This window comes from Muntiacus reevesi, chromosome 13 (assembly GCF_963930625.1).
Source record: "Muntiacus reevesi chromosome 13, mMunRee1.1, whole genome shotgun sequence".
Lineage (NCBI taxonomy): Eukaryota > Metazoa > Chordata > Mammalia > Artiodactyla > Cervidae > Muntiacus > Muntiacus reevesi.
Genome location: NC_089261.1, coordinates 22841459 through 22861582, shown reverse-complemented (window position 1 = coordinate 22861582; position 20124 = coordinate 22841459). Strand labels below are relative to the sequence as shown.

Genomic DNA, 20124 nt, shown 5'->3' with positions numbered 1-20124 from the left:
GAAGAGGAGAGTGACCCTCACAACATGGCAACCAGATTCTCACTTTCACTGAGGGAAGCATGTCAGGCAAACCTTCAAAGGTAGTTAAGTAGCATCCAGAGATCTTCCTTCATCACAACCCCACCAGCTGACTCTCCACTGTGCCCAGCAGGGGCCCAGCTGGCTCCAGGAGGGGACTATTCACAGACACGTGGGCAGGGCAGAGGGGGATGCCTAGGGACAGTGATGTACTACAGTGCTGGCAACAGTGGGGACCCTTGTTCAGTTGAGATAGAATTCTTAAATTTATTTCACTTTAGTGAATTTAAATTTGAAAACTGATACTCAATTGTCAGAAATTCTATAAGTATGTTTGGAACAAGGTGGATCTGTGTATCTACCGTTATCATCCCCAGTCTAAAGGGACAAAAGCAAACAGTGATTACTTTATAAAATCCAGAATTACAGGAGATGAAATGCCAACAACTGCTATAGTAACAGATGAAGCAGTGTAAGCAAACCACAGTCTAGCCAGAGGGCAAAGAGGGGGACTAGATATCTTGCCCCATCTCTCTCTTTTGTTGTTTTGTCTCCAGATTCTGCCTAATGCCTGCCACTGGGCAGACCAAATCAGATGATGGAGATACATATGCATGCACACACCTACAGAAACTATTAACCAATGACGTTTCAGCTGCCAGATTGGTAATGATATGCAAAACACTTTCCTGGATGTGATGGAGCTACACCCTGTGAGTATTTCAATCGGCAAGACAATTCCCAGGAACAGGGCAACCCTGAGCAGGAAGAAGAAAGGTCTTGAGGCTGGGTTCCAAGGACATGCAAGGTCATGCAGCAGCCACCTGCAGACAAGCAGCCCCACCACAAATGCCTGCACAGGGGAGCAGCGGCCGACACTGCTGGCACTTGCCACCCTCCTTATGCCCACAGGCAGGAGTCTGTTCCACAGAGGGGAGGGCAGTCTGGGTTTCCTAGTCTATAAGAGAGCTTTGAAAATAACCACCTCAACCTCCTAACACGACTACCAAGGTTAAAGCAAGAAAACATCAAATGTAGCTTGGTACAAGCTAAGCGTACATCAATTTTTTGGCCACCACCCTAATCTTAGGTACACTCCAGTTTCTCCAAACTTGTGCCCTAAGATAAAGTAATCCACACAGGTCAAAATCTCCTTTTGCTGGTTTCTGTTTTGTTTGCTTTGTTCATTTATTGTTTGTTTTTATATGCCACATATGAGTGAAAACCCATAGATGCAGAGAACAGAGTAGTGGTTGCCAGAGGGGAGGAGGGCAGGGAGGGGGACACGGATAGAGAGGATCATCATTTAACAATGGGTGGAAACTAGGTTTTTGGTGGTGAGCAGAAAAAAATAAATTAAAAAAAATCCCCTTTTGAACCTTCCAACCTTCCAACACACTATTGTTGGAAATGTAAATTGATGCAGCCACCATGAAAACAGTATGGAGGTTTCTCAAAAAACTAAAAATAAAACTAAAAATGTGACCCAGCAATTCCACTCCTGGATACAATACCTGAAAAAAACAAAAACACTACTTTGAAAAGACACACGCACCCCAGTGTTCATAATAGCATTATTTATGATTGCCAAAGTATGGGAGCAAGCTAAGTGTCCAGTCACAGGTGACTGGATAAAGAAGATGTGGTGCAGATACATAGTGGAACACCACTCAGCCATAAAAAAGAACAAAGCCTTACCATTTGCTGCAACATGGATGGATTCACGGGGCATTATGCTAAGTGAGATGAGTCAAAGAGAGAAAGACACATACTACATGGTATCACTTATAATGTGGAATCTAAAACATACAACAAACTAATGAATATAACAACAAAAAAAGGCTACAGACTCACAGAGAACAAACTAGTGGTTACCAGTGGGGAGAGGGATGGGGGAGGGGCAATTTAGAGGGGAAAAGGGTTATTACATGAAATCCTAAGTGTGGAACTTTTAAAAATTGTAAGCTCAACATTCAGAAAACTAAGATCATAGCATCTGGTCCCATCACCTCATGGCAAATAGATGGGGAAACAGTGGGAACAGTGTCTGACTTTACTTTTTTGGGCTCCAAAATCACTGCAGATGCTGATTGCAGCCATGAAATTAAAAGATGCTTACTCCTTGGAAGGAAAATTATGTCCAACCTAAACAGTATATTAAAAAGCAGAGATATTACTTTGTCAATAAAGGTTCATCTAGTCAAGGCTATGGTTTTTCCAGTGGTCATGTATGGATGTAGGAGTTGGACTATAAAGAAAGCTGAGCACCAAAGAATTGATGCTTTTGACCTGCGGTGTTGGAGAAGACTCCTCAGAGTCCCTTGGACTGTAAGGAGATCCAACCAGTACATCCTAAAGGAGATCAGTCCTGGGTGTTCGTTGGAAGGACTGATGCTGAAGCTGAAACTCCAATACTTGAGCCACCTGATTCGAAGAGATGATTCATTTGAAAAGACCCTGATGCTGGGAAAGATTGAGGGCAGTAGGAGAAGGGGACGACAGAGGATGAGATGGCTGGATGGCATCACCGACTCTATGGACATGAGTTTGGGTAAACTCCGGGAGTTGGTGATGGACAGGGAAGCCTGGCGTGCTGCGGTTCATGGGGTCACAAAGAGTCGGACACGACTGAGCTGAACTGAACTAAATAAAATTTAAAGAATATTTCTTACAATTAAAAAAATCCCCTCTGTAGCTAGACTCCTCAAGCCTGTGACATTTATACTTGCTCTCTACCAGCCTCCATGGGAGCTCCCAGACTGCAGTGAACTTGGGATGGAAAGCCAGGTAGAGATGGGGCTAAGCACCATGTACTAATAATGGAAATACACTCACTGAATGCAGCCGATGACTTTTGGAACTAGTTAAACACTCTGGGCAGGTTATGGTTTGTTTGGGAAAGTTCTGCTGAAATCTAGGCTTGATCTGAGCTTTGACCTTGCCAGATTCAGAGCATCTGTGTCTATGCAGAGTTTCCTCAAGGGAAATCTGAGTTTCCTTTGGGGAAAAAAATTAATAAAGCCTGAATTTTGGGCACCACCTGAGGTAATATCACCAAACAGGTTGCTATTGGGCTTTTTTTAAGGTTTAAGATTTTTTTAATGTGGACCATTTTTAAAGTCTTTATTGAATTTTTGTTACAATATTGCTTCTGCTTTATGTTTTGGTTTTTTGGCTGCAAGGCATGTGGGATCTTAATTCCCTGATCAGGGACTGAATCCACATTCCCTGCAGTGGAAAGCAGAGTCTAAACCACTGGACTACCAGGGAAATCCTCCCAGGATGCTATTGTTTTAAGTGTGAAAGTGAGCACTAAGATTAATTTTTTTTTTTACTTTTCTTTTTCTTTCTCTTTTTTGGTCATGCCATGCATCTAATGAGATTTCAGTTCCCCAACCAGGAATTGAACCTGGGCCCCCAGCAGTGGGAAGTGTGAATGGCAGTCATCTCAAAACCTTCTGGACCCCCTAAGTGCATTGAGCATCTTCTTTCATCTCAGCAGAAAAAGTGTAGTGGCTTCTATGATGACTAATTGTTTCTGGCTCACTTCTTAATATACAAATAAGCAGTGATCAAGAAGAGCCAAGATTCTCCTGTAATATTCACTTCTGATTCATTTATTTAAAAATTACTGCATTCTAGGCAAGAATCATTGACAGATGCTAAAATTCATGGGCAAAAAGTACATGAAAGATGTTGATAGTCACAAATTATCTTCCCAGATGTTGTTATTACTAATTACAAAAGGGAAAATCATACTTGTAGTGGAGGAACTGAAAAGATATCACTTTAAGAAGGTAATATAGGTAAATATCAGTGGTAATGAGACATGTCAACATCACATGCCTCCCATACAACAGAAAGAAGGACAAGCACTTCACTGAGATTCCTACCAAATACACACATCCTCAATCTAATCATGAGAAGATAAGAGAAAAACCCAAATTGAGGAACATTGTCAAAAATAACTGGTCAGTATTCATCAAAAACATGAAGGTCATGAAAGAGAGAAAAAGCCAAAAAAAAAAAAAAAAAAAAAAAAAAAAAAGACCAAAGATCAGAATTCATCAGACTAAGGAGCTATAACAACTCTAGCAATGTGGGATCCCAGAGCCAAAAAAGGATGCTTCAGAACAGCAGGCACTTTTTCATAATGTCCGTAGGTTAGTTAACAATATTACTGCCATGCTAATTTCCTGGTTTTGATATTCACACTGTGGCTATGTGAAAAATATTTGCATTAGGGAAAATCTGCGTTTTCTGCAACTTTCCTATAAATCTAAAATCATCCCAAGACAAAAAGCTTTTAAAAAATTAAAATAAATGAAATGAAGTTTGAAGATACTGCATTCTGTTTGTTTCCTTTGTGGCCCTTAGCTTGGGTTTTAATTGTGTATAATTTAGTTTATTTGCTTAGTTACTGCCTTCCTCCTTGGAAAATATGAGCTTGAGAGATGGGAGTATGTGTGGTTTTTTTCAAAATGAAAAAAGAAAAGCAAACCAAAGGTGGGCGACAACTAATAGGTGATCACAAAATATTTGCTCCATCAATGACAGCTAGATTTCAGCCTGCAGGCTCACCCACCCCATAGTCATCAACTACATTTTCTACCTCTGACACTTCTGATCGCCCCTTCTGTTCAGTGGTGAAATGAAGGAAGATGGTCTCTGCAGTCAGGAAATCTAGAAGGCTTTGGGGTAATTGACATTCTCAACCTGGAACATATATTAGCAATACCAGGTACAAAAGAAGTCCCTGAGGAAGTGCTGTGGACAGGAAGTGATATCCATGGGAGAGAGAAAGGACCTCCATGGGAGAGACAGAGGCTGACCAGGAGGTGATGCTTCCTGGTGTTTCCTTGATCCCATGGATGAGAAAGTCTTCAGCAGCCAGTTTTCCCAAAGCCTGGCCCTGGGTCTGCAGGTGGTCCTGATGTCACACAGACATGGCTCAAACAGCAAGAAGTCACAGAGGGAGAGTCACCCTCTCCAGAATCTGTGACAATGTACGGGAGGAAGTTTCCGTGGCCATCACCTCTCTGCAGCACAAGCTAAACCTCCTTTCAAGCAGAAATCCGACCTCAGGTGTTGCTTCCACAGGTGATGACACCTACTTAGCACTTAGCAGTGTTGTGTTTTTGCTGTTGTTATTGTTGTAACTTATCTTTATAATACTCTTTCATGTAAACAAGTAATACCGATTTCTATTTATGGTGGCTGATGTAAGGTATCCTTTTAAACATGTTTATGTAAGTTTTAAGTGGTTTCATTTAAAGAAAAAGAGCAAATAAAAATTATACAAAGAAGGCACGTAGATATGACTTAACTTACAATGGTAGGATGTGGCAGCATCTGACATGACGAAAAAAAAATCCTAAAGGGGGTGTGTGAATTACCAAAGTTTAGACTACACTGGCACTGCCTACAGTTTGATTAGAAATGATGAATCCTTAGTTGTGTCATGAAGATTTTTTAGTTGTGGCATGTGGGATCTAGTTCCCTGACCAGGGATCGAACCTGGACCCCCTGCACTGGGAGCGCAGAGTCTTGGCCACTCTTGACCACCAGGGGAAGTCCCACGTGCCACAACTAAAGATCCCAGGTACTGCAACTAAGACCCAGCACAGCCAAATAAATAAATACAAACATTTTTTTTTAAAAAAAGAAGAAGTGATTAATCCATTCTCACACTGTAGCGAAGACAAAACTTCTGCCAGAAGTAGATCTTCAAGTGTCCCAACCTTCAGTATTTATGAAATTCCTACTTATTTATTCCATGAACTCATACAGTCTTGACAATTCACACCCTTCATCCAGGAACAATGCTTCACAGCATTTCCAAAATCACTCATTCATTCACCCAAAACATATTTCTTGAGCACTTATTCTGTGGCAGACAGTACTCTGGGTCCTTAGTGCACATCAAAGAACAAAAGTCCCCGCCCTCAGAGACCTCACATTCCAGCAGGAAGAGGTGAGCCATAAATGATGATATGTCATTAATATAAACGATAAAGTATGTCCAAAATATCGGAGCAGGGCAGGGGCCACGGGAGGAGGTCACATCATGTTGGGCCTATGGGCCCATATGAGAACTTTGGCTTTTGCTCAAGACATCAGGGGGCAAAGGTGGAGGCTGGGAGACCTGTCAGGAGGCCAAGAGAGGACCCTGACTTGACATGGAGGGAGTTCAATTCTGGATACTATATAGGAAAATCCTACCAGACATGTAAGTGTGGATGACCCAGAAGAATTGCAGAAGAGCCCGTCAACCTGCCCAGAAGTGCCCCTCCCAGTAGACAGCCTCTCTTGTTGAATGCCTCTACTGATTGGGAGCTCATCATTTCTAGAGAAAACTCAAGATTTGCAGACAGTTCAAATGAAGGGGTATGTATCAGAGAATGGCAAAAGTCAACCTGGTGATCAGACATTTGGCCTGAGCAACCAGAAGCACGTGGTGGCGACAAATGAAAGGGAGGAATCTGGCTGAGCAAAGCTGACACTTCATAAACAGCCGATTAAAGTATCAGCTCAGCTCAGTTCAGTTCAGTCGCTCAGTCGTGTCCGACTCTGCGACCCCATGAATCGCAGCATGCCAGGCCTCCCTGTCCATCACCAACTCCCGGAGTTTACTCAACTCATGCCCATCGAGTCGGTGATGCCATCCAGCCATTTCATCCTCTGTCGTCCCCTTCTCCTCCTGCCCCCAATCCCTCTCAGCATCAGGGTCTTTTCCAATCAGTCAACTCTTCGCATGAGGTGGCCAAAGTACTGGAGTTTCAGCTTCAGCATCAGTCCTTCCAATGAACACCCAGGACTGATCTCCTTTAGGATGGACTGGTTGGATCTCCTTGCAGTCCAAGGGACTCTCAAGAGTCTTCTCCAACACCACACTTCAAAAGCATCAATTCTTAGGTGCTCAGTTTTCTTCATAGTCCAACTCTCACATCCATACATGACCACTGGTAAAACCATAGCTTTGACTAGACGGACATTTGTTGGCAAAGTAATGTCTCTGCTTTTTAATGTGCTATCTAGGTTGGTCATAACTTTCCTTCCAAGGAGTAAGTATTTTTTAATTTCATGGCTGCAATCACCATCTGCAGTGGTTTTGGAGCCCAAAAAAATAAAGTCTGACACTCTTTCCGCTGTTTCCCCATCTATTTCCCATGAAGTGATGGGACCAGATGCCATGATCTTAGTTTTCTGAACGTTGAGCTTTAAGCCAACTTTTTCACTCTCCTCTTTCACTTTCATCAAGAGGCTTTATGTTCTTCTTCACTTTCTGCCATAAGGGTGGTGTCATCTGCATATCTGAGGTTATTGATATTTCTCCCAGCAATCTTGATTCCAGCTTGTGCTTCTTTCAGCCCAGCGTTTCTCATGATGTACTCTGCATATAAGTTAAATAAGCAGGGTGACAATATACAGCCTTGACGTACTCCTTTTCCTATTTGGAACCAGTCTGTTGGTCCATGTCCAGTTCTAACTGTTGCTTCCTGACCTGCATAAACAGCCCACATTTACAAATGGGGAAATTGTGACACAGAGAGGTTAAGTAACCTGCCTAAGGTCACCCAACTGGCACCTGGTACCTAGGCTGTCTGGCCCTGAAGTCTACAGTCTTAACCACTGGGCTCCACTGCCTAACAGGATGAAAGGTCAGCCTGGGAGGTTTCTCTGTGTAAGCCAAGAAAGAGCTATTTTCATAAATCAGGGATAAAGCTTCTCAGGATCACTCTTGGCCTTGGAGACATTACAGATGGAGTGGGAAAACTTTCATAATATGTCAGTCTTTCTTGGTTTGAAAGACTTACCCTGAATCCAGCCTAGCAGTCCCCAACCACGCCAAACCCCACTTTTTAACCCTTTGCTAAAAGGGTTTTGGGGACTTCCCTTGTGGTCCAGTTATTGAGAATCCACCTTCCAATGCAGGGGACACCAGTTCGATTCCTGATCAAGGTACTAAGAACTCACATGCCGTGGGGCAACTAAGCCCAAGTGCCACAACCACTGAGCCCCCCGGGCACTGCAACGAAGAGCCAGTGTGCCCCAACTAAGACCCAATGCAGCCAAATAAATAAATATTTAAAAAAAGAAAGACAGAAAACTCTGCAACTTTAAATTTGAAATAACAAATAAATAAAAGGCTTTTCAACATATGGTTAGTTTTAGATATTAGCATTTAACAGCGTCTATCTGTGTTAGAGAACAACCAATCCAACTTTTGTTCAGACTGGCCCCAATACAATATGCAGTCAGAAACAGCAATGTAACACATGAAAATTGAACAGACCTGTCCCCCGTCCATACGTCTTCAATTCTAAAATTATCTCAGTGAATCTTGTGCGCATTCACACTTGATCTGGGGTTTCATCTGAGCCAGAATGAAATATGTCACATTTCATTCATAAAAGGCATGATTAAAACAATCAGTTATGTTGGGAAATAACACATCCCCTACAGCCTGAAAACAGTGTTTTATTTTTAAGAGTCTGAATATATAAAAAGACAATAGCCAGACCATCTATGACAAGACAAGTCTGACCCACAACCTTGCAGCAACCAAGCCAAAATGCCAAACCACAGCCTCAGCAACAGTCAGCCTAGAAAGATCTGAAGTTGGTCCATGACTGCCAGCTTCCGTTTTGACAGCCTCTGCTTCCAATTCAAGGTCAGTCAGAAAAAGCCAGATATGCTTCCCAAACCAGTCACATAAGATGCTCACTGCTTGGGAGCCCCCTCCAGCTTCCCCACACTGACAATTGGAGCAGAACTTTCCTACTTCCTTGACTGCCCTTGGGTCTCTGCCAAATGTCAGTGATGGTGACTGACTCCCTTGCCAAAGCAAGCTCTGAATAAATAACCTCTGTTCTCATCTAGGTGCTCTTCATTTATTTCCACAATTTTAGTGCATTCTTCTCTGGGGCTTCCCTGGAGGCTCAGCTGGTAAAGAATCCGCTTGCAGTGCAGGAGACCTGGATTTGATCCCTGGGTTAAGAAGATCCCCTGGAGAAGGGAATGGCTACCCACTCCAGTATTCTGGCCTGGAGAATTCCATGGACTGTATAGTCCATGGAGGTCACAAAGAATCAGACACTACTGAGTGACCTTCACTTTCACTCTTCTCTTCACTCTTCACTTCACTCTTCTCTAACCATAAAGTTCAGCATAAGAAATAATAGTCGGACTTCCCTGGTGGTACAGTGGAAGAAAATCCACCTACCAATGCGGGGGCACAAGGGTTCATTTCCTGGTCTGGGAGGATTCCATGTGCTTCAGAACAACTAAGCCTCTGTGCCAAAAACTACTGAGCCCACACTCTAGAGCCTGCAAGCCACAACTACAGAGCTCCCAGGCCCAGAGCCTGTACTCTACAACAAGAGAAGCCACTGCCATGAGAAGTCTGCACACCACAATGAAGAGTAGCGCCCTTTCGCCGTGACTAGAGAAAGCCCATCTGCAGCAAGGAAGATCCAGCATAGCCATAAATAAATGTTATTTTTAAAAAAGAAATAAGTCATCTGTATTCAATACCTTGTAATAACCTATAATGGAAAAGAATCTGAAAAAGAATATGTACATATATATGTATGTATGTGCATGCATGTGTGCTAAGTCGCGTTAGTTCTATCCGACTCTTTGCAACCCCATGGACTGTAGCCCGCCAGGCTCCTCTGTCCATGGGATTCTCCAGGCAAGAGTACCGGAGCAGGTTGCCATTCCCTTCTCCAGGGGATCTTCCCGACACAGGGATTGAACCCTCAACTCTTAGACTCCTGCATTGGCAGGCAGGTTCTTTACCACCGGCACCGCCTGGGAAGCCCCATTACATATTTAGGTATGTATGTATAACTGAATCATTTTTCTGTACACCTAAAAGTAACAAAACATTGTAAATTAACTATACTTCAATAAAGAAATTAGAATTTTATCTTTGTATAAGAATGCAATTGATATTGATATACTGGTTTTTAAAATTAAGTTCACTATATAATTTACAACTGAATAAAACTTCTGCAAGCAAACAAACAAAAAGAAACAGTAGTCATATCTAGGAAAGCATGAAGACAAGAAACTCTAGATGGTGACCCAGAAAGATCTGAAAGGTAAAGCTCAGTCTCCACCTGGACAAGTAGAATCACCCAAGAGTGTTTTCAGCTCCTGTCTGCAGACCCCCATGCCAACCCCACCACTTCCCCACTGCACGACTTCAGATAGGTAATGCTTAACCTCTCTGAGTCTCAGTTTCCACATTCATAAGATGGACACGAATACTTTGTATGCCACCTGTGATAGACACAACTTGAGCCTGGCACAGTACACATAATTATTTAAAAGCATCAATCATATCAATTAAACATAATAGCATCAATTGTAGTATATAAATAATTGTATCTATTAACACTTATTGAACACCTACAGTGTGCCAGGCACTCTTCTAATTGTTTTACATGAAGCAACTAATTCACTAAATAATACCAGTTATGATGGAGGAATGTTTCACTTCCTTTTTTAAAACATTTATTTAGTTGGCTGTGCCAGGTCTTAGTTTTAGCATGAGGGAGCCTCAGTTGTGGCATATGGGATCTAGTTCCCTGACCAGGGATGGAACCTGGGCCCCCTGCACTGGGAGCGCGGAGTCTTGGCCACCAGACCACCAGGGAAGCCCCTGATGTTTCATTTCCTATGATGCACTCACTGACCACTCCTGTCTCCCTGACGCCCACAGTGAATGAGTCAGTGACGTCTGCCTTCAGAGGTTAGAATTTAGCCCCTCTTTTAAGCACTGCTTTCCCCTTTTTCCAATATTATATCAGGAGTTTCAAAATGCTCACAAGAACCAGACAAGTGAGCGCAATGGACCAGGCATGGTGGGGACTGGAGTGAGCCAGGCAATGCATGATCCATCTAAAGCAGGAAGTCACTCCCTAACAACAGCCAACCGTAGCCAAGTCACCAAATCTTCAAAACCTTCCAAGAAAATGATATGTGAGATCTCCCTATTGTCAGAGGTTGTCAACTCTTTTATATATTTTAAGGAATGCCATATGAGATTTAAAAAAAAAAAAAAAAAAAAAAAACAGCACACATCTCTGGGTTAGACTTGCTATGACCATCAGTTTGCAAACTCTAAACTAAGTGCTTCTCCTTTGGGACAGTCTCAAGGCCCCACAACTAACGGCCCCTGGAAAGTGTTAATATTTCCTGGAGGCTGACAGTTTATGACTTGACCTTTCAGGTCAAAGTCAGTGCATTAGAGTTCATTTCAGCTCTAAAATTAACTTCTGTGAGCAACAAAAAACTTGAGGGGTTTCTACTTAGAACCAAGATGCCACTTTAGGGGCCTCTACATTCTGGATCTTCTTCCAGTCTCAGCAGTCTCTCTCTCCCTAAATTGACCCTCAGCTCTGGCATGACTGAGCCCTGCACAGCCTGGGAGGTGCGGCAGTTGCCCCCTCCTATCTTCAAAAGGCAGTTGACTGTGGGGGTGAAGGGCACAGGCTCTAGAGCTTGCCCACCAGTAGGTTCACACCCACTACTCCCTAGCTGTGTGAGCTTGGGCAAGTTACTCAACCTCTCTGTGCCTCAGAGAAATGGGGATGATGATACTTGCCTACTTGAGTTGTTTGTTGTCAAATTCAGTGAGTGAAGGAATATAAACCACTTAGAATGTGGTCTGGAGCATTCTGAGTTCTCAGTGAAAGCTATCTAGTACTGTGTGCACCATTCTGCTGGCCTGAAATGCCTTTCTCAGCCAGGTTCCCGGACTTTCCCAACCACCAGGGCATCTGCTCTCCCCCTCCTTGAAATTCTCACTAATAACATTCCCTCTACACCCAAGATGGCAAATAAGCTGAGTCTGAAATGTCATACCCTCTCCCTCACATGAATTGGTAGGGGCTGCCTGGAGTCCTGGGCTCAGTGTGGCAGTATATTAGTAATGTCTGCCATGGCAAAGGGAGTACTAGGTGCTGTAGTTGATTGATCATGTCTGCCTTGGGAGAGTGAGTGGCAGGAGAGCAGAAGCCATTGCTATGCCATTCTTGGTCTATAGTGAGCAGCTGGCACTGCCTGGCATTGAAAGAATCTCTGCAGAGCAAGAGCTGTGTTTTAGACCAGACCAGCCACATCACTGGAGTGACCAGCACAGGGCTGGGTCCACACCCAGTTCTGAATCAATTTTTACCACCAAGACTAACTCAAGGGGCTCCAAACAAGAACCCTACTTCCTGCAAGCTACTAAACCCATTTGGGATCTGCCAGACTATTGGGATCCTCTTGGCAGGTTCTGAACAAGGCCACCTTCAGACAGGTGTGATTTGGGACATCAGCCTCTCAGAATCAGAAGGACCACACAGGACTCATGATTAGTTCTTATTTTTCCTCACCTGCATCCAGCAAAACAAAGCCCCACCTGCACTGCAGTTTTGATGTCTACCAGCTCAGCATCTGGGGGTGAGTAAACAACCACAGCCTAACATTCAGTGAAGACTCTCCATGCACCAGGCACTGTTCTAAGAACTTGATTAACTTGTGTAATCCTCACAACCACCCCAGGAAGTAGATTCCATCATTATTGCCATCTCACCCATGAGGAAGCTGAAGCCTAGAGAGGTTGGGTGACTTGCCCCAGGGCACACAGCCGGTGTGTAGCAGAGCCATGCATTCTACTGCTACCCAGGGAGATTTGTGAGCAAAATAAGCTAGACAGATTTGTGTCTTTAGCACAGAGAAGTTCCCCCACTCTCTGCAATCCTAAAATCAAGTCTTCATCATACAGATATAGACAGCTGCTTTGCTTTGACAAAGGATTCTTTACTGATTAAAAACTAAGAGGAAGGATGGGACTTCCTTGGTGGTCCAGTGACTAAGACTCCATGCTCCCAATGCAGGAGGCCCAGGTTCGATCCCTGGTCAGGGAACTAGATTTCACATGCTGCAACTAAGGGTTTGCATGCCCCAACTAAGACCCAGCACAGCCAAATAAATAATTAAAAAAGAAAAAACCTGAGAGGTAGGAGACATTGTCTCAGAAAACTCCTTTGTGGATTTAGAAATTCATTTACAAGGTGTTCACTTCTGGGCATTCTGGGATTCTACCTGGCACATCAAGGGGGCAGTGAGAGGTTCAGAATATCAGGTGAGAGCCTGAAAGGGACACACTTGGCCCTCACAGCCTGAATCACTGCCTTCCAAGCAAATATTTTAATCCTGGCCTCATATCAGAATTACTTATGGAGAGCTTAGAAAACAGAGAGGCCCAGAGCCTCTGCTTGAGGCTGTCTAGTCTGCTGGCTTGCATTGGTCTTGTTTGTAAGTTTCCTCACTGTGGTGGAGGAAACTTAAAATCAACAACCACTTGATGGAATAACAATTCACTGAGGATCAAGAGTGGATTTCCAGCCCAATCCAACCCTGCAAAGCCTCTTACCTAAGAGTGAAGTGGTCTGCCACAGAGCCACTAGTCAGGGAGACCAAAAAGGTGGCTGTGTCCCCTTCCCGGATGAGGTTCAGCGGCACAGAGAGGACGACATTCTCATCCAGGTTCAGCATGGACCACCGCAGGTCGTCTTGGGTCGGGTAGACCACAACACTGCCGATCCTCTCCCGGGCTGGGGGTGCCGGCGGGGGGCTATCCTGGCCCGAGTGGATGTTATTCTCCCACTTGCCATCCTCTTCCAGGGGACACTGGCCAGCCGGGTCGGCCGGGTAGAGCGCGAAGAAGAGCTCCATGGCCGTGCCGCCGAGCAGGGCCGGGATCTCCTCCTCAGGCTCCAGGTCCAGCCCGGAGCTGAACCACTCGGGCAGCAGCTCCAGCTCGGCCACACACAGTCCTGGGGTCCCCTGCAGCCGACAGCTGGCCGCCACTTCCCTGGCCTCGGGAAAAGCAAACATCTTGACACAGGGTAGTTGTTCCGCAGGGTCACCATCAGCCCAGCCCATCCCCGTGATGTAAAACAAGGTCTGTACTTTGGGTCTGTTGGAGTAAATGGAGCTATCGAGGATGTGGGCTTTCACCTTCCAATTAAAGGGAAACTGGCCCACGTGGCCAAAGGGTATAGAAGTCAGCATGAGCTCCCGGGGGACCGTCTTCTCCACTGAAAATGGACCATAGCTGGCATTGACAACTGGGGGTCTCCTGGCTCGGTAGATAAAGAAGGACTCCACCCGGGTCTGCAGACTGGAGTTCCGCGTGATGTCCTGGTTGGCCTCTTTAAGGAAGAAGGACTCCTCTGCGTTAGAGATGTGGAAGCTCGTGGGAAGGTAAGCGGGGAGCGAGGAGAACCTCTGCAGGCTGTCCACGATGGTTCGGCTCTCCATCACTGCACGAGAAAGAACAGAAAGGAAGATTGAGAACAGAGTCTGGATTTAAGACAGTGCAAGCTCCACCCACCCACCCCCAGCACACTGCCCACTGGCCACGCCCATCCGTCCCCTGGATCTCATCACTGTGGAAGTCCTTGCATTACATAAAGTGTGCTCTAAGGATCTTCCAAAATAACAAAGGCAGAGTGGGAAGAAGCCCCCAGGTACCACTAACCCAATCGCCTGTGGCTGAATTATACCCCCAGAGGGAAAACATCACACCCTCTTGTTCTTGCAAATCTCCAAACTCAGAGGATCATGGTCGACTCTGTTGTAATCACCCCACAAAGAGTAGGCTGCACACCTACCCAGCCCACCACACAACCAGGCATCGGACTGTTGTCTATGAGGTGCCGATGCTTTTATTTGATATTTACACTTCTTCCTGTCACTCCCAGATGGGATGTGTGCAGGGACATTGAGACGTCTCCTAATTCTTTTTGAAATGAGGGTGAAGCTATGGTTCAGCGTTCCTACTTCTAGAAATACATGTGCTAGGGTGAGAAGGCTGGATCTAAATCCCAACTCTGTCACTTCTTCACTGAGCAACTTTGGGCAAATTACTTAACCTCTCTGTGCCTCAAATGTCTTCATATAAAGTAGAATATAAACTATAATAAGGATTAATGAGTTAATAAATACGAAGAGCTTAGAACAGTGCTGACTCACAAACATGCTCAACCTTTACCAGCTACCATTATTATTATTTATCAGTTTAAACCATTCCAAAGGTTTATTAAGAGGAGACTGGATAAACTAGACACTTTTACAGTGGGATAACAGGCAGCTGTAAGAAAAATGAAGCCCAGTAGACTTCCTTGGTGGTCCAGCAGTTAAGATTCCATGCTCCCAATGCAGGGGGCACAGGTTTGATCCCTGGTCCCACATGTAGCCAAAAAAATAGTAATAATAAAGTTAAATTTAAAAAAAAGAAAAACGAAGTACAACTGTATCAGTATATCTGAAAAAAAAGTCACAATATGTCATTAAACATAAACAGTTATAATCATAACTCATATGATCCTATTTGGGTAACTTTTTAGGATTCTATTTGCATGATTTTTTAGGTATATATGTACATGTACATATATTTATGTATGGTATCTACAGAATCCAAAAAGGGTTTTTTAATTTTATCGCTAATGTTTCTACTTTCTTAAAATTTATCACAATAACCGTGTGTTACCTTGTTAATTAAAATACATATAAATATACAAAAACATGTATACACGTGCATGCATATATGTATATGTGTGTGTGTGTGTGTGTTTCTTTCAAATGGTGAAACACAGAAAGCAAAGACCCAAGAAAATTTTTCAAAGTGAAGACAGCCCACCAGGAACCAGGGTCAGCAAATTAAGCTACCAACAGACAAAGATTTTTCCTTGCCCTGAAACAAACCTCTGCCCCTGGAGCCCAGCTTCCAACCAGAGCAAGAAGAAATAAAGCAGGCAGCAGTGTTTAAAATGCAGCATCATCAGAGGATAAAAAGCAAATAAATACTCCATTGACTCCAAGTCCTGGTAACATTTTTTTCTGTAGCTGTTACAAATTCTGCAAAATACAGCTTTCTATTGACTGAAATAATTTTGGGCCTTTTCAGGGCTGTCCTTGGTGAGCTCTCCTTTCCTACAGGATGATAAAATTGCAATTAGGAGATTGTGAAGCAGACACAATCATGTCAGAGCTGACGCATCCTTTCTCCAAGAAGGTGTTCAGAAGGCAAGTTCTCTGCACCATCTCACTTACATGCAGAATCTAAAATAGTCAGATTTGTAGAAGCAGAGAGTAGGATGGTGGTTGTCAGAGGCTGGGGAGAGAGAGGAATGAGGCAGGATGGGGCTTAAAGGGTACAAAGTTTAAGTTATACAAGACAAATGCATTCTAGAGAGCTAATACACAGCAATGTGATATAGCTAACAATCCTGTATTGTACATTGTAATTTGCTAAGAGAATGGATCTTAGATTAAATCTTTTCAATACACACAAACACTGAGAATGATAATCAGGTAGAGGTAATAGATATGTTAATTAGTTTGATTATGGTGATCACTTCACAATGTTTACATATATCAAAACATCAAATTGTACACCTTAAATATACTTTGTATAGATCAATGATATCTCAGTAAAGTTGTGGGGGTATAAAAGAAGAAGAAAGTAAGTTCTCAAGTGTCATCAATATGGCCAGTCCTGGGTCAGATTAATTACTAGAGGACAAGTTATTTTTTATTCATTTCTCCAATTACCTATCTAAATATATTTACTACTCACTTACTATGTTCCCAGCCCTTATATGGAAGTCACAGGGGCAAGACGGATGTGGTTTCTGCCCCCAAGGAGTGGTCAGATTTTGAAGAAAAGCATGGCTAACCTACACAATGCAATTATAAAAGTGAATAGGACTTCGTTGCTGGTCCAGTGGCTAAGACTCCATGCTTCCAATGCAAGGTGCACAAGTTTAACCCTAGTTGGGGAACTAAGATCCCACAAACTTCATGGCATAGCCCCCCAAAATAAGTGAACATTCAGACCCTTCAAAATGACCATCCCGGTAATTCTCTACCTAGGAATTCACGTGAAGGAAATAAGAGATCAAGAAGGGGATTCATGTGCAAGCGTCATCACAAGTATGATTTATAGCTGCAACATGCAGGAACAACCTAACAACTCATCATGAGGGCAGTGATCATATAAATGATGAAAATCTGACTCTACGTGAGATGTTACGAGATCACCAAAACCACAGTCTCAACAAATATGTAGTGTCGTCAGAAAATGCTTACATCTTCAGTGAAAAGTGAAGTCGCTCAGTCGTATCCAACTCTTTGCGACCCCATGGACTGTAGCCCACCAGGCTCCTCCGTCCATGGGATTCTCCAGGCAAGAATACTGGAGTGGGTTGCCATTTCCTTCTACAAAAAGCAATCATCAAATCTTGATTTACCCGATCCCAAATCTGTTTAAAATATATTTTAAGTAGTAAATATTGTATGTACACAACATATAGACATACATAAATATGTATATGATGCATTTGCCCAGACCTGGATTTCCTCCAGAATGCATCCCATAGATTGGGTGGGATTCAGATCAAAGATGGAGGAGGAAGAGATGACTCTGAAAAATGAGTTTCAACCAAAGGAAAGTTTTAGTTGTTGCCGCCACCAAGGGGCAATTTGTATTTTGACAATGACAAGCAATGCAGAAAGACCATCTCAGATGAAATTTAAATTATTTTTTGGTTGGTTTATTTCCCCACTCCAAACTAGGAAGTTAAATTCTTGGTGAATTTGCCCATAAATCAGCTGGCAATGAGGGAAATCTGTCTTCCACAGCCTGACAATATCCTTCAGTAGATATGGGTGGGCACACAGCTGACCAGATTTGGAAAGAGACTCCAATTTTACCTTCCCATAAAATCTATGGGAAGTCTAAGGCAAGATTTAAATTCCAGCTTATTTACAGATAGGGAAAAGGAAATTAAAATAAATGCAAATTTTAATATGTTCTGTTTCCATTGTGGATTAGTTTTTTTCCATTATCATTTATATCGATATTTTCTGTCTCTCAAAAGTTGATTTATAAAAAATTTGAAACTGTGCTTTCTCTCTTCTTTATTACAGCCAAAGCTTGTATTTCATCCAACATAGCAGTGTTAGTTTACAATCCTGTCCTACCATAACTCAAGCAAAATGCAATACAAATTTTGTCTGAAGGCATCTATGGAAAACCATAAACATCGACTGCCAGATCCTCATTTTTGTCCTCAAACTAGATTGCAACAAAATATGATATGCGAATTTAGGAGCATTTTATGGAGCCATGAGACTTTGTCCTTAGAAAAACATCCAGGATCTGAGAAGCTAACATGCCTCCCTTCAGTCCCCTAACATCGTATAGTGGCCCCATTCTTCCCATTGGCAGGCAGACCGTGTGGCCGGAGATCTGGATGTGAAATGAGATCCTATTCGGTCTGCTGATTTCCTAGAGGGCTTTTCACCACCCGACTGAATGAGGTGGGTGCTGAGAGCAGAAAATGAGAAAGTTTTGGTTTGGCCCAACTGCAAAGCACTTCCCATAACTGCCCTCCTTCCTTATGAGCCAAAAAGAGAATCAAGTCCAGGTTCTTCAAGAGAACAAGGTGCTCCAGACAGATGCTCTGTGATTAAAGGATGTTCAGAATCACAGATGGCTCCGGGGAAGTCCCAAAAAGAACTTCAGGTGGAAGGAAACAACATCCAGAATGAAGCAACTTCCATAGTGTTAGGAATCCCAGTAGGGACTCTGTGACCCAAAGTGCATGGATGGACATCACTGCTGTGCTTGGCACACAAAAAAATACTCCCGGGCATGTGCCTTGGTCAGGACTGGAGGAACCTATAGCCATAAGATAATGCAACCCACAGACTCACAAACTTTTTTGCTACCATTACCAGTCCTGCATGGAAGCTTATTAACAGTCCTGTGGCTCCTGGTAACCCACCTGAGGGTCAAGGCCTGTGACATTTCTGCAGCTGAGTCTCTTCTAATTTCCACAAAACAACATGGACAGCCAGAAATAAAAGGCTCTCTTTGCAGTGGACCAGATGGGCCACATCTTTGAAAACCATCAGCAAGTGAAACTGCTCACTGATCTATCAAAGGGTAGTCCTGATGAATAGGTGGTAATTTACTGCCACCATCTGGGTACCCCGCCTCCATGGTCCTGGAGACCAGGAGCTATAAGGAAGCCTTTGGGAGCATTCATATCGGTTCAGAACAGTGCAGTGGATATTGTTTCTGAGGCAGAGGAAAGAAGTAGGAGATCCTTTATACTCATGCTTTCCGGTCTATCTCCGTGATGTTTGTGTGTTTTCCTCTGTGAACTTCTGCACCTGCTGGGGAAGTCCATCACTCACCTATGAGTAGAGCAGACTCCCTCCCAACAGAATTTCTCAACTCAGGAATGGTTTCTCTGATCAAGCACTCCAGCCCTACCTCTGCTCTTCTCTGCATCATAGAGAACTACATTTCCCAAGCTCCTTTGCTCCCTGGCTTCTGGATACCATCAGTCAATGGGATGCTCTGGTAGAAGATAGAGCATGGGAGATATTTCTCCCCCTTATCTCCCAGTATTTACTGGCAGAGACTGTCCAGCCCATAAGAGCTCCCACCACGAATATAGCTCTCTTAGGCAGTAGTTCTAATACTTACTAGATGGTTTCAGCTTTCTGGGTTCTGATAATCCAATTTCCCCACTTTATCCCTTCAGTCCAATTGGTAACAGCTTCCTGCTATAATTAATTTCTGGATTACTTTACCATTCCCAGAAGGTATTTACCATGCCCGACTTGTTTCACAGATCTTCCATCACATGACTAACTGATTCCCTTGATTAAATTCCCTCTATGGAAATAACTAGTGTGGCTTCTGTTTTCTCAGCTAGAGTCTGACAAATATATCCAGTCACTATTCACTCCATCCTGTTATATTTCTTCAAGGTCACTCTTACCATCTGAAATTAGCCTTTGTGTTTTTACTTGTTGACTTATTTTCTATCAAGTCTCTCTATCAAAATTCAAGCTCATGAGAGCAGAGACTTCGTCACCCAATTTATGGCTGCATATCCAGGATCTAGCAGAAGAAACTAAACAAATATGTGCTGAGTGCATGTCCATCAATTAAGAGTGCCTTGGCTTAATGCTTAAGAGACTAAATCTCTCTGTGTTCCTTCTGAGCCTTTCTTTGGCTTC

At 43.4% G+C, this 20124-nt stretch overlaps 1 protein-coding gene across 3 annotated transcripts in view; it reads right to left on the bottom strand.

Annotated features, from left to right (window-relative positions):
• TMEM132B (transmembrane protein 132B) overlaps window positions 1–20124 on the bottom strand; it is a 377290-nt gene that overhangs the window by 211851 nt on the left and 145315 nt on the right. For all 3 annotated transcript variants that reach the window (XM_065904184.1, XM_065904182.1, XM_065904183.1), the window contains exon 2: window positions 13454–14345. In XM_065904184.1, coding sequence (XP_065760256.1) covers window positions 13454–14343 — 890 coding nt within the window. In that variant the 5' untranslated portion in view covers window positions 14344–14345. The remainder of the gene's footprint in view (window positions 1–13453; window positions 14346–20124) is intronic.